The 15589-nt window shown below is 37.4% G+C and overlaps 2 protein-coding genes across 2 annotated transcripts; one reads left to right on the plus strand and one right to left on the minus strand.

Moving 5' to 3' along the window:
• Window positions 1-301: 301 nt before the first annotated feature.
• Window positions 302-15418, minus strand: dthd1 (death domain containing 1). The gene is made up of 10 exons (XM_059355120.1): window positions 15004-15418; window positions 13446-13968; window positions 11560-11869; window positions 10340-10519; window positions 9520-9782; window positions 8573-8728; window positions 5063-5352; window positions 3225-3475; window positions 3082-3139; window positions 302-1499 (listed from the first exon to the last, which is right to left on the minus strand). The coding sequence occupies exons 1-10, from the start codon at window positions 15416-15418 to the stop codon at window positions 1192-1194; spliced, it is 2754 nt and encodes a 917-aa protein (XP_059211103.1). The 3' UTR covers window positions 302-1191.
• On the plus strand, window positions 5462-8474 carry LOC131989788 (uncharacterized). Its single transcript, XM_059355121.1, has 7 exons — window positions 5462-5898; window positions 6090-6161; window positions 6309-6477; window positions 7300-7349; window positions 7486-7608; window positions 7692-7851; window positions 7947-8474. Exons 2-7 carry the CDS (start codon window positions 6127-6129, stop codon window positions 8145-8147), a joined length of 738 nt encoding a protein of 245 aa, XP_059211104.1. The 5' UTR covers window positions 5462-5898; window positions 6090-6126; the 3' UTR covers window positions 8148-8474.
• Window positions 15419-15589: the final 171 nt, after the last annotated feature.

Consider the following 15589-nt stretch of genomic DNA (forward strand, 5'->3'; position numbering starts at 1 on the left):
CATTCATTTCTATAAGTAGTAACTTACTTACTACTTACTGCTAACAACATAATCACTTAATAAATAGCTTACTAATGTAGGCAGCAAGCTAGCTAGTAAAACTCTGTATGAGGTTAGAAGGTAAAAAACAAAGTTATGGGACTGAAACTTTCAAAAAACTACGAGATAAACCTTATTTATAGCATCATTTTCCATTTTAAAGTAGCCTATACCTATAACAAATACTCAAAAGACACTCAAACTCTTTTTGTCGACTCATATCAAAACATTTTATTATGCAGAGACAGAAGCCATTGTTATTGAATCAGGTATCAGAGGCAGACACTGTCAGGTCTCCGAGATGACTCGGAGTCAGGGAGCTGAAAAGAGGTCACCGCTCAGTGTCAGCGTTTGTTTACACAGAGAGGAGAGATGGCTGACTTGTCGTGTAAATCACCTACCTGTCTGTGGAGACGAACCACAAAATAAAGTGAGAATGTGAAGGCTATGGCAGAGATTAATGCTTTAAACATATTCAGACTTTAAATTTAGAAAAGTCTTGTTGAAAAGTGTACTTTTCAGTTTTCGGTATCAGATATCTTCACTTCATGCAAGTAAACAAGCACATCACGACTTTTATTTTATCATTTATTCAAAATCGAGTTGTGGGTGCAGATAATTTCCCCTGCTTGTATCTAGAGACAGAGATTTATTGCATTATAACACATAATTTGAGGTAAGGTGTTCATTGCAAATGACTAAACTAAATATATTTTCTAATATTTGCACTTGATTGTCTGAATGTCTCACTCCTGTGGTGTTCTGCAGCTATTTTTGCTCCAAATATTAACACAGGAAATGCTTAGAAATATTACCCGCACCTCTGGTTTCCAGCCGGGGGAAAAATATAAGGGGTTAAGAGACAGAACAGAACAGAAGAGCAAAAAAACTATTCCTTTTTAATTCATTTCCCCAGATATTTATCTTGGCTTTTTCATTCTTTAATGGATAATAATAAGTCTTAAGTCCTCTGAAATGACTCGTTTAAGTTATTCATGTCTATCGCCTCAAGTCCAGAAGAGAGTACGGAATCTCACAGTCCAATGCTGACCCCTTGTGGCCCAAACGTAACACTACCACCAACACATTTGGCAGGCATGCATGCCCTGACCAAAAACAACATTAAAAAAGCAGTGTGATTTTTAAGCTTCTTTATTTCAGCAAGCCCTGCCTGGTGGCTGCAGCCTGCCGCAGCAGCAGCTCCCTGGCCAGGTCTGGCCTGCCGCTCTTGGCCAAGCAGTGAGCCAGCTGAGAGGCCTTGGTTTGGTGCATGGCCGCGGGCAGACCCCTCCTCCACATGGCCAGGACGTGGAAGGCCTGGGTGGACAGGCTGTCCCCGGCCCGGAGCTTCACCAGCTGAGCGGCGCTTCGACGCAGACGCAGGGAGAGCACCAGAAGGCCTACGTCCTCCTCCGAGAGCTCCCCAGACAGCCAGAGAAGAAGAGAGTCTGAGAGCGAATCTGGTGGGTGGGCAGCAGATGAAAGGTGGAGGCACTGGGGCACTGAAAGAGATGCATGTTCATGTTTTCAACACTAGCAGCTTGCTTCAGAAAATTAGAAAAAGATGTGGGAAGTTGGTATTTTTAGTGTCTAGGACTGGCTTATACACTGTAAAAAAGATAAACAATAGCTACAATAAAATTGAGGCAACAGATTGCACGCAATTTTATTTATTAAATCTAACTACGTTTCAAGTTGTGTTAATAACAACTTAACAGGAAGTGCCTGTCAATTAAAAAAATTTACTAATTCGGTAGCGCTTTATAATAAGGTCCTTAATAACCATTAATTAACAAGTAATAAGGCATTGTTCTCGCTTTAGATCCGGTAGTTGCAAAAAGCATAGTTAACTTATAGTTAACTTATAATAGATGAGCAATAAAGTATATTTTAATATCAATAAGCAAACAAAATAAGATTAATAAAGGCATGGCAAAGACATAATGGGTGGGTCATGGGTATTTGTAATGCCATTATTAACACTTATATAAGCTTATAAACACACAATAATGTTAATAAGCATCTTGTAAGGACTTACAAGGGCCTTATTACTTGTTAATTAATGGTTATTACAAGGACCTTAATATAAAGCGTTGCCACTAATTCTATTGTGTTGGATTCATTCAAAATTCTCTTGATTTAGAATTACATACACATAAAGATTATATTTAATGTGGTCAAAATAAGTATTCTTTCTCAAACATTTTTTTGTTAAAGTTACTTAAACAACTGCCTCAAAATCAAGCACACATTTATATCTAATACATTTGATCAAATATATTAAGTAAAATGAAATGACTACAGAATAATTTATTACAGTGTATAGTGGCAATGATTTTCACAGTATAAATATTTCCTCATACTGATATTAAAATATGGCAAAAGTAATGCTAATTTGATCATCATGCAATACATTTTTCATCCAAACTCTTTAGGGGTGTAAATAAAAGATTATTTAAATATTTAATCACGGCTGGCTTTGAATTATTAGTTTGGAGATCAGAAATTTGTAGAGCAACAGCACTAAAAGAAGTATAAAGATAAGTAGATAGTAATAAAACAATGTAAAAAAAATGCAATGTTACAAATAAAAGTCCTGCATTCAAATATTACTTGAGTAAAAAGTATTATTAGCCAGATGTAAAGTAAAAACTGCTCTGAAATCAGCATCTGTATCTTGAAACAAGACTTTATGAAGCAAGTTGTAGCTCTAAAACTATGCATGCAAAAGTAAGTTTTGCAAAAAAGTAAATTCATTTTTTTTTTTTTTAAGTAATTTTTTTTAAAATATGTTAATTTGCATTAAAACAGGTTAAAATGCAGTTTCCCTACTTTTGAAGTTAAAAATAATAATAATAGTAATAAAATTTAAGTCAAAGATAACTTACGTGGGACTTTTTTCACTTGGAAATGACTCTAAATTTGATTTTTATGAGGAATAATCTACAAAATGCGGAAACTAACTAGTTATTATAGCTGAAAGTATTTCCTTCTAGTATCGAAGAAGAAGTGGGAAAATGTACTTTAAAACATAGGACCCACCTGTCTCTTCACATAACTTCACCCTTGCTGTCATGGGCCGATTAATGGTTCTGACTTTCTGAAATCAACCAGAATAAAATGTTAGACTATGCTTTTATTGTGAAGGTCAGCATCTTTAAAAACAAAGTATAATGTCTATGCACCTTGGGTAAAGTCAGAGACAGCTTACAGACGGGGTCTCCCAGGAGCTTTGTGTCCATCAGGACCGGTCTGTCCCCCCGCCACTCCAGCTGACCCCTGGTGATCTTATAAAACATGGCCGTGCCCTTGTAGTGAGGCGAGCTGTAGTTCCCAAACGGGTCCACTTCAGTCAGCTGCACCAGGAGGTGATTCCTCTGCTGACTGTGGAAGGTGATTCGTTCATGTGGGACATTGTGTTGGCCGTTTTGACTTCCTGTTATAAAACAGGAAACAAAAACCTAGGTGGAGTCAAATCAAATATCAAAACAATAATAAGGTTTACAAATAAAAGAAAGAGATTTAAATAGTAATAATACAACTTGGATGATGTCAAGTTTCCTAAAATTTAGAGTTGTTAATTTTTCATAGTCCATAAATGGCTGCCATATTGTGTAAAATGTATTTATCTTATCTCTCAGGGTGCATTTTATTTTATTTTATTTTATTTTTTTTTAACTTTCTTTTTATTGAACATTTTAACAAACATTTTGCATACTTCTGGTAAACATAAATCGATCCCCTCCATCATTGCATCCTCAGATTACACTTGCCATCTTTCCTCAATCTTTCATCTTGGATCAGATATGAAATATCTTCACATTTTTATTCACTCCAATAAAATTGTGCAACTGAAATAGTAGTCATCCAATGTCATCCAAAAATGATGACTAATTAAACAGCAATTTGTTCCAGTGTAGCAAAATTAGAGAAATAAAATAATAATATTCATAAAAGAAAAAAAAAAAAGAAAAAAAAAAAATCAAATTATAAATAATTATAATAATAAAAAAAACAAATAAAAAAAAACATAACTTTATTTTTTCTAACTGCAAATGTTTCATTATATCATTCGTTAAAGCTTGAAAGACTGGAGTATTTTTTTGTTTCCAGGTCAGCAGAATTATTATTCTCGCTAACAGTGTCACAAAACAAATCACATTCTTCTGGTTGTTTGATAAAGAGAGCTCCATGGCAGCTGACCCAACCCCAAACATCGCAAGAACTGGGTCTGGTTTAATATGTTTCTGGAAAATCTCAGATAAACTTTGAAATATCTTAACCCAATAGGTGGCAATGCTTGGACAAGTCCAAAACATATGTGTCAATGAGGCGGGTGCCTGTCCACAGCGATCACAGAGTGGGTTTACAGGTTGTTGTTTTTTTTTCTACTATCATTCTGTTCTTTTGTGTTGATTTCAAGCATAAATGAACATGTACCTTGTGAACGAAAGAAAAAAAAACAATAAAGAGAAGTTTAAAAAAACAAAACAAAACAAAAATAACAGACAGACAATGTCAGAACATCATTTCAGAGACAGTGTGTCATCACATGAGAAGGAAGACATACCGGGGATAGTAAAGATAACACGCATTCTGCTTGCTGCCTGTGCATATAATTAATTCTCTTTATTATATGGTTGGTTGCCTCTACTTATGTGATGACAAACTGACAAACAGCAGGAAGACAAACCCGTTCAAACCTAGAATAGGGACTTGTGACCTTTTGACTTCCCCAACAACAACAACAACAACAACAACTGTTTTATTATGTGTTGCTATGTGTATGTTGTTGCTGTAGCTACCTTTAAGGTTACTTTCATGTGTCATTGAGCGGAGGCGATCAATAGACTGACACAACATGTCACTTAATCCGGTTTCTTAGCTTGTTTTTGTGGTTCTTGTTCAATTTCCCTCATTGTAGAAATTGACAGACAGAAAGGAAACGACAGGGAATAGAAGAGAGAGTACATTGTACATTTTCTCCTCACTTTCAGGTCAGGAGGCCTACCTGACACCTTACCCATGGAGGTGATGTTGCCACTGAACCTCAGGAAAAGCTGGTCTCCTTCACACATGGAGATCTCCAGCGAGGTATCCAGTAGACCACTGTAGCCCCGAGCTCTCAGTTTGGACAGCTCCCAGCTGAGGTCTCTGCTGGGCAGGGCAGCCACCAGGACGGCGTGAGGCTCATCTTGTCTACGCTGGAGGACGATGTTGACCGCGTGGCAGCAGACTGACTCCTCCAGCTCCTCGGCCAGCGAGGTGAGGTGGCAGTGCTGCAGTGGAGACAGCAGACGAACCACCAGCAGTCTGAGAAGTAGACAGTCAGAGACAGGAGGGAAGTTAAGAAGCTGAGTGGAGAGATTAGATTGTTGCTGAATAGAGGGAAGAGATGAGTCTGTTATCATAGGCCTGAATACAGACTTAATATACTTAAGACAGAATAAAGTAATCATATTACCCACTTTACATATACTATTCCCTGGGAAGGCTGTTTTAGATAAGAAAGATTTATGGCACAAAAGAAAAAATATATCCTTATTAAAGGAATGGTACAAAAACTTCCTTTCTTCAGATAGCTTTATTTTCTTACTATCTATGACTTCTTTGAAGATTACTTAACATTTTTTGCTTATGTTCTGACGTAGAAAATGCTAAACCCTGGAATTCAAAGCATTTAGCACCCCACCCCTTTATCCATACTGCCTTTTTAAAGCCCTTATGTAAAGAAAAGCTCACTAAGTCTGAGTTGTAGTATTCTACATTCCTTCTCTTATCATGCTGTGCCAATAGACTGAACATGTTTAAATGAAAGGCATAAAACCCCAGAGAGGTGGAACAGTCGACGCACGAGTGGTGAGTACTTCTAGATAAAGTCTTTCTGTGTATTTGACTCTAGATTAAACAAGGCAAGAACACCAATAAGTCAAGAAAAGGCTGTGATCATTGTGTCACATGTGTTTCTCGTATCAGTATACACAATCATAGTTAGGGGAGTTAAGGGTTAGTTACATGGAAAGGTCCAATGAAGATATTTTCTTTTCCAGCCTTCTTCCTGTGCAGCATCGTGCATCAAACCTCTTCATGTGGAAGTTTCCACCAGAGCTAATTGTCCAAAAGTAAGGATCTGTGTGTTTTCAAGACTTTGGAAATAAACTGCTACCTTCAAATATACAAATGCAAACTCCCTATTTTGTTGTTTCTCTCTCTCTCTCTCTCTCTCTTTCTCTCTCTCTCTCTCTCTCTCTCTCTCTCTCTGTGGCCAGGGGCAATGTTTTCTACCTCCTCTATGTGTTTGGAGGACTCCTGATGACGGTCACTGCTGGGAGTCAGTGCGTGGAGGTGGCTATCAGGACGGCCCAGAACCCTGCAAACCTGCTGCGCCTGTCAAACACACTCGTCGGGCTCATGGGCCTCCGAGACCAAATACATGTTGTGAGAAACCTGCAACTCTAACTGTAATATTAATCCTAACAGGAAAACATCAAACCATACACACATGACTGTTCTTTTCTGCCTAAACAGTGTTTTTTCAAAACTTTTTTTGTCCATTATGGCTTACTATTTCAACTATTTATCCATGACTTTTAGCTTACTATTTTCACCTGTTAAGCTTTTACTTTAAATAGTTAACTATTTTGAAGGTTAAACCCTTACTTTTAGCCTATTATTTCAACTGTTTAGCCTTTACTCTAAGTTAAATATTAAGACTGTTTACCCTTACTTTTAGCTTTTTGTTTCGACTGTTTATAGCCTTTACTTTTAGCTAGCTATTTCAACTGTTTCGCCTTTACTTTTAGTTTACTATTTCATCTGTTTCACCTTATAGCTGACTATTTCGACTGTTTAGCCCTTACTTTAAGCTAACTATTTAGACTTTTTAGTCTTTACTTTTAGCTTAGTATTTCAACCATTTAGTCTTTACTTTTAGATAACTATTTTGACAGTTTAGCCCGTTCTTTTAGCTAACTATTGAGACTGTTTAGCCTTTACTTTTAACATACTATATCAACTGTTTAGCCTTAAATTTTAGCTAACTATTTTGTTGTTTAGCCTTTAGCTAATCTTTTTAACCATTCCCTTGCTTTAAGCTAATTATTTGAATTATTGAGTCTGTACTTTTACTTTATCATTTTCTGCAGCTTACTTTAAGATGGTGAATTTAACAGTTTATCTTTTACTTTTTTGTAGAAAACATTAAAGTTTTGAGTCTGATTACTATAATTATTTACTAATGATGTTTTCTATATCTTGCAGGCTAACTCTGTGGCAAAACGAAAACTAAAAAGGCTGTTTTTCACTGACAGGTGTTAAGAGCGTTTAAGTTACTTTTCACTATTCACCGAAAAAAAAACCAGTTTTTCTAATTGTTGTTGTTGTTGTTGTTGTTTGTTTTTTTTGTCCTCATAAAATATTGTTTACTGGCCCTTATGTGTGATCCAGCTTCAACAGCCTCCTTGAAATTACAAGAACAACTCTGCAAGGAACTCATCATTTCCAGGTTTTAGGCTGGTTTCCCGAGAAGCAAACAAACCTGCAGTCTGCTAACTGCATCTCAATAAAAAGGTACACAATCAAATGAAAATACTTTTGCTTTCACTTCAATTAATCTGTGATGTCTGACAGTATTTTTTCTGTTTTGTGGTCAGATGCAGGACTTATTACATCCTCATTTGTGTGATGAGAAGCCAGCCTGTTCTGACATTAAATCTAGGAAACAACAACAGGAAGCTAAACATGTACAATCCTTCAAATCAACTACAATGGTTGATCAACTTTAGCAGCCAGGCACAGGCACAAGGAGATGTGGTAAGAAACTAAGAATCTGTTATCACAACACAACTCATATATTCACATGATACTGTTTAAGCTCTTCTTTTGATGCAATATTGTATGTTTTTCAGATTTTTCTTTTACTGGGTGGACAAACCGGAGGAATCAGCACTGGATCTGACACAAACGGTGCTACAACTAAGCGCCCCCCTACGAGTCTGACCCTGGGCTTGTCCGCACTATGTGTGGTCCTTCTATGGATGTTTCTGCCTCATATTGCAGTTTTTTCTGTGATTTGTTTAGGTTGGAAGGTTAAACAACATATCCACTGAGTGCTGCGGTCACAGAGAAAATCATCCAGGCTATCACATCTGATAAACACTGTAACTCTGAATACTTTGACCGAAGTCTCTTTTTGCAGCCTCTAACTGGCTCCAGAGCACTGCAGCAAGACTTCTAACAAGATCAGCAAACTATATTACCTTTTCTCTTGCAGTGGCTCCTTGTTTGCTTTAGAATTGAATCTACCAGTCTGATATGTATCTACAATGCACTGTGTGGTGCTGTATCTAAATTCCTGTTGCCATTAATTTGTATTAAAACCTGTCTTCCAGTGAAGCACCTTTGGACCAACTGCGTTTTGTTTAAAGGATCTTAAAGTAAAATATATAAAAACAAAAATAATAAAATGTTCCCATCAGCCATTTAGATTTGTATTAATAATGTTTTCAAAAGAAGAAGACATTATGTTGCACACCTGTCAAATATCTCAATCAGCTCAAAGGACACCAGTCCATTTTGCTGGTTTCTGACTGTGATTTTATCCAGGATGCTCCACTGTTTGTGTTTTGAACCCAGGACGATCAGCAGCTCGTTGGACGTCTCCTTAGACTTCAAAGATGTACCCAGGAATCTGGAGGCAGTATCAAAATGACCCAAAAAAGACACAAAATGAATGAAAAAACACTGAATTACTTTAAAAAAGACACAATGACTGAAAAAAAGACACAAAATGACCAAAAAAATACACAAAATTAATAAAAAAGACACAAAATTATTTAAAAATAGACACAAAATGACAAAAAAAAGACACAAAATTACCCAAAAAAGATACAGAATTTCCAAAAAAGACAAAATTATGAACAAAAAGGCACAAATTTACCAAAAGAGACACACAATTACATTACATAACATTTCCACCCCTTCCGGTAACAACAACACAACAGATAATAAACAGTCCAGTAGCAGCTGCCTTTTTTTTTACGCTCGATATTCACGTCTTTCATGATGACATGAACATCATGACATTTGTAGATGGTAGAAAGTAGCGGGATAGCTAGCGCATAAAGGACGACTGCTAAAGGGCTGTTCATTATCTCTGGTGTTGTTGTTGTAAACATTGTCATAGAAACAAGTGAAACAAAGCTCCAGCTTGCACTATAAAGGGACCTTCCACACACAACACAGTAAAGTTCCATTCATATAAAACTCACATTAAACTTTCATATCAAGGTGAGGGCCACAAAATATCGTCACGAGGACCGCAATTGGCCCACGGGCCGTGAGTTTGATGGTTTATACCACACATTTTATAGTTAATGAATAAACAGTCATTCTCATGTGGGAGCTGCATTCTACATCTTTGGTCTCCTATTTTTTTCGTCATTGATCCTCTGATGTATGTATTTTTATTCATGGACTCACCTCCTTCTGTTGGAAGCAGATTGATCCCACAGTGGAGAAGCACTGACAGGCTGAGTTGGGTGGTCTTGCTCTTCCCCTTGTCCCCTTGTGTGCCTCTTCTTCTCAGTGTTTGGGGGACAGGGAAGAGTGAGGGTGAGGGGTCTCCTCAGGGGCTGAGAGGTCGGGTGGGTGAGGTAGAGCAGTGGACTGGTAGACACCACGCAGTGATAAACATCGCTGCTGGACTTGACGGCAGCCAGAAGCACGGCGTCTACCGGCTGGATCTGAGACAGATTAGAGAACAGCTGTTCTGCATTATTTAAGCAGCAGTTTGGACGGAGATGCCGTGTGATATGAAAATTGTTTTTTCCCCACACTTTTGTTTTGCCGACGGCATGCTGTTTTATCAAAGAGAACAGTGTAGAGGGGGAGCTGTTGCTTTTTGACGTAAGATCAAGCAGCAAACTGCTGTGGTGGCGTTAGTTCAAAGATGATTGGACTCAGAAGTAGATTCAGAAAGCGGCTACAGCTGTTCATTTTTCTACCTCACAGCAAACATCTGTGAAACCTCAAGACTGAATTATAAGCAGTCTTTCTGTTACTTGGTTGCTTTTTTATGCCCTTCTTCTTCCCTTACCATGGTGTGTTTTTATCTCATTTTTGGAACAATTTCAACATTTTGAATATTGGATTCTTTTTCCAAGGCTTGATCTTAATTCACAAAACAAAATGTAAGCACTCAAAAGTTGCATAAAGCCCACAATTCATGACAGATCAGTACACTTGTGTTGAAAGTAAAGTTGGAGACAGATGGATAGAGATAAAATCATTTTCTTCATACCATGGTTTGTGCCATTACTGGAGCAGTGAAGGATCCTGGGAGGTAGTTCAGACAGATTCGGGGATCCATGGGGAGCTTGAGTGACAAACCCTTTGTGGGTACTGTGTAATTTTCTCTTTTTAGACAGGAAACCACTGCAAACAGGCCCAGAGAATACACCCTCACCTCTGCAAATGAGCCCTGACATAAACAAAACACAAATGACATTTTGGCCAATGTATTTGAATGATTTATAAACTCTCAAAAAAAAGTATTCTTATTGATGTCCACTCTGGCTTTTTTTTTTTTTTAAATGATGGTTTCCCATCCAATGCATTCTCAATAACATTTAGAAGAAACTATTTTTTCCTTTTGGAATACTGCATATGTGGTTAATGTTGTGAATTTAAACAAACCTACCTGGTTATGTTTAGGAATCTTGATTTTGGTTAAATTAACTACATTTGGTTCTGTTACATCCTTAAGAACATTTTTGAAGTGATGTACTGTAAGTTAAAGTGCGTTATTTAAGTTTACTTACGTACATAACTTAAAATAGGTCAACTTTTGGTTTCGAATGGAACCTTTGCATGGGACAAGAACTGAGACCTCCTGGTTGAGAGTCTGAGATTTGACCAGTTTCATTCACTCAGACCTCTCTATGCAGTTCTTGATAAGAAAATGTTTGTAATAAGTCAAAAAAAGAAGTGAAATGCAGAAGAAACTATTAACCTGCAAGTGGAACTGACAATTCAGTTTCATTGCATGGAAATGAGATGTACATTTTAGGAGACAGGGCTGTTCAGACAGAACACAGATTTTAAGTTGATAATTGTACATGTCTAAAGATGCCAAAAAAGGTGCACCACAGGGCTCTATATCAGCACCTCTTATGTTTTCAATTTTGATAAACCATACAGGACACATCCAAGATTTGTTCAATGCAGATAGTCCCTGTTTATAAGCTCTTAGTGACCTTCTGAGTGCCTTTTATAAACTACAGTTATCATGTGATCAATTACAATTACACCTTGGAAGCACCAAAAACAGAAAGTGTAACTTCAAAGCCACTCAGTATGAAATGTAATCTTCAAACAAAAGAAACAAACTGAATTAGAAAAGAAGTCATGAAATCAAGAAATCATGTCATGAAAAAAGATGAATAAAAAACTTTTTTACTTTTTGGCAGTAAAATAAAAGTTAGTGTTTTTAACCATACTGTTAGTAATAGAGAACTTTACCCTTTGCCCTCCGTACGTGCCCTCCGTGGTCAGAGGAGTGATGTAGCTCGCTCTCCTCTCCCCATCAACTATCTTCACAGCGACGTCCCTATAGCTGCCACGGTAACGTGCGCAGAAAGGCAAAGCCACGGTCACGGGGAAGTGGACGATAGCTCCGTCCTGAACTTTGACCCTGATCACTCTGCTGACCAGCTCCTCCGAGGCGGTCACCATCAGGCAGCTCAGGGTGTCAGCAACCTCACACCTCAGGACTTCAGCCACACCCATAGGTGCTCTGACGAAGCATGAGTCCTTCTGTTGATCAGCGAGCCTAGAAATAATTTCAAAAAGACGTATGTACACTATATAGGTAACATTTTGAGGTACATAATGATAAATTCAGCACTGAAGAACTTGAGTCTTGGACTATTTTGTCCATTTTTTAATCCTTTTCATGTCTTTTTGTGTCTTTTTTGGTAATTTTGTGTCTGTTGTTGTGTCTTTTTTGGTCATTTTGTGTCTGTTGTTGTGTCTTTTTTTGGTCATTTTGTCTCTTTTTTTTTTTCATTTTGTGTCTTTTTTCTAGTCATTTTGTGTCTTTTTGTTAGGGCTTTTGTGGACTCCAGAGGGTTAAATTGCATATTTTGATCTGTGCAGCATTGACATGACAATGTTTATCTCCACTCCTAATGTAGTAGTAGAAGTAGGGTTTATTATATTTCAACTACATTTCTAGCAAGAAGTGCAACCATCTTAAATATTTCTGAAAAGCTTGAACAGACACATTTTCATATCAGCTTCTCTCAGACTCGGCCTCTCCCTCTGATGTGATTTGTTTGGTGTTTGGATGAATCTGAGCTTTGACCCGACATTGAACTGTATCAAGTAGCTGGTTATGAACGGGCCAGACGGTCAAAACATGTGCACCCCATGATGAACCATTGCAGAGACCTTGCTTCTGTATCAGCGTAGGGAGGAATGAAAGGAAGGAATGAAATCATGCTCGGATTCACAAGCTGGCCTCATGTGGTATAACAACTGGGATGCTAGACATAACAAGTACAATGTAAGAGTAATGTTCTATACAATGCTGTGTGGCAAACATTATTAAAACAGAGGACATGTTGGTTACCATATTCAAAGATACCAAATATGTCCAATAATGGGGAATTTTGCCCAAAGTCAGCGTTGACTTTTGTGACTGTTGGTGAAATTTGAACCTAAACAATGATGTTTTACAAAACCAGGTAGTTTCGTTGCCCAATTATACCATTTAACTGTAATGTTGATTCGAGAGTCATTTGCTAACAACCTATTCTGTTGTTTAGGTACAAAGAGGTGTTGCATGACTTAGATCAGCTCCAAAATTGTCTAGGTTCCTCGTTGGCTCATGCAACAACCTTCCACCAAGTTTCAAGAAAATTGTGCAAATAGTTTTTCTGTATTCCTGCTGAAAAACCAAACAGAAAGCATAACCACTTTTGCGGAGATAGATAGAATTCTAACTGTGATAGATAATGAGGACATGAAAAATGTGTGTGTGTGTGTGTGTGTGTGTGTGTGTATATATATATATATATATATGATCCTGTCAGACAGTATGGACAGTGTACTAATATATATATATATATATATATATATATATATATGTATATATATATATATATATGTATATATATGTATGTATATATAAATGTATATATGTATATATGTATATATGTATATATATATATATATATATATATATACACACATACATATATATACATATGTACATATATATATATATATATATATATATATATATATATATATATATGATCCTGTCAGACAGTATGGACAGTGTACTTAAGGTATATTTTGTTGGGTTAATCGGGATAAAAAAGTTGATGATTTCGTCAACTTACACTATTGTGATCCATCCGTTGTTTGTGTCTTTGCCCGTATCATTCAACCTACTTGTGTCCTTTTCTGTCTCCTCTAACATATCCGTGTGACTTTCCGGAGAAACACAGTCCTGATTTTCACCCCCTTCACTTTGGACCACTAACTCTTTTCCTGTCTCCCCTACATCGCTGCAGTCCGAACTTCTGGAGTCTGGTGTTTGTTCAGTGTCCAGTAATGGCATCGTATGGCTTTGATCATCTCCATCTTCAACATCCTGTTTATGTGCAGAGTCAGATTGAAGGGAACCATGGGAGTTCTGGGGATTGTTGTCATCTTCATGTTGTTCTGGTGCGTTTGGGTCCCTGCTGTCTTGAAGTGCTGCATCCACAGTTGACGTTTCGTCTACATGGAATTTGAGACTTTCTTCTTCCAGTTTAGTTATAATAGTGCTCAGTTTGTCCATAATGTTCTCAATGTCCTCCCCAACACTCAATAAAGTAAAACTGAAGGAGTCTGAACAGGGTTTGACTTCACATTCTGTATCTAAAACAAAGCAGACATATTGGCAATTGATATGTATATCACGACAATAAATAAAAACATTTTTTTTTTGAGAACTAATTCAGATTCTAATCTATAATATAAAAACCATGGACTTTGTTACATTGTGTGGACTACTGCACAATTGCTGATTCACAAAACTACACAGCAAATTGAGAAGAGTTGAATTCTTGGTGTTAAACTAGACATACACTAGTAGAGTTAATTACACTCTGGATAGAGTTAATCCATTATAATTTACTCTCAGTCCATAAAGAGTTGTTGTCAAAACCGAGTGTAAATGTAAGTAAGTGTGTCATTAAATCAAACCTGTAAGAGTAAATGTTTAAATATTAACTCCGAACTTCTTACTTAAACTCTGATCCTGTATTTAACACCTCAAGTGTTAACGTCGAGAGGACATACATTGTGCCTTACTGTTTTATGGTGAAAGTTTAAAAATAAATGTTTTTAAACTGCCAGGTATGACTACCTTTTTATTTTAGCAAAGTTTATTTTTCAAGTATTTTTTTAGGAATATATATATATATATATGATGAAACTGCAATTTTAAATATTTTTGCACATTTCATGCACAAATGCATGTATAGCAGTATAAATAGGAATACAAAAAGTTTGAAGCAAATAAAAAATAACCACTTTGATTTCTTTTCTTTTTTTCAGTGAAAGAACAGCAGACCAACATTAATTGGTAAAATAAAAGTAATTTTGTGCATTTTTACACTGCACTTTTAAGATTTCATGCTCAAATGCATGTAGTTGTTGTGAGGGCCACTTCAAGTGAGGGTGCGGGCCATATGCGGCCTCCAGTTGCCCATCCCTGATATAAGTGTAAATTTAACCTCTTAAAAACCGAAAGTCCACACAAACTTGGTGTCCCGTGGAAGCAGAAACTACACTGTGGGTCCCTCAAGAAAAAGGTTGGGAACCACTGCCATAGAGGGTTAACTACTTTCACTTCTTCGTCTTCTCCATCAGGCTGAGAAAGACATCAGTCAGATAAACTGAAACACATACCTGCTGTAGCTGGGTGCTGACTGCTGCCCCCTGGTGGAGACCCGTGTTCATATTCTCTGAGAACTCGTCTCCATGCTCTCACTCCGTCTGAATGAAAAGCACTCAGCTCGCTCATCACTCCCAGAACTCTCTGCTTGCAGTCTCTCTCCTCTTCATCATCCTCCTCGTCTTCTGCAGGGCCGAGCATCCCTCCTTCACCGCCTCTCTGTATTTCCTCTCCTCCGCCTCTACCTGCTTCTCCTCCTATGCGTCTCCTCCCACCCGCCGTTCCATTATAATGATCTCTGCCACGTCTGACAGCTTCAAGCCCGCGAATACTTTCAGTCAACACGTTGAGAAGACTGCGTTCACTCCTTCTGTCATGAAGAGACTCGGCTTCATCCGTCACTTTATTCACATGCAGATTCGCATCCATGCTGAGCTGAAAAACAGCAGTTTGTGCACCTTTTTCAGTTGTTGTGCACAATGCAAAAGCAATTCAACAATATGATGGCGAATAACATCAAATATTCACTTAAAACACATTGCTTTCCCCTGTGTACCTACTTTTATATCTGCAGCTGAAGCCCCCTTGTTTGCAGAGTCC

The sequence above is a fragment of the Centropristis striata genome, chromosome 17, assembly GCF_030273125.1.
Source record: "Centropristis striata isolate RG_2023a ecotype Rhode Island chromosome 17, C.striata_1.0, whole genome shotgun sequence".
NCBI lineage: Eukaryota > Metazoa > Chordata > Actinopteri > Perciformes > Serranidae > Centropristis > Centropristis striata.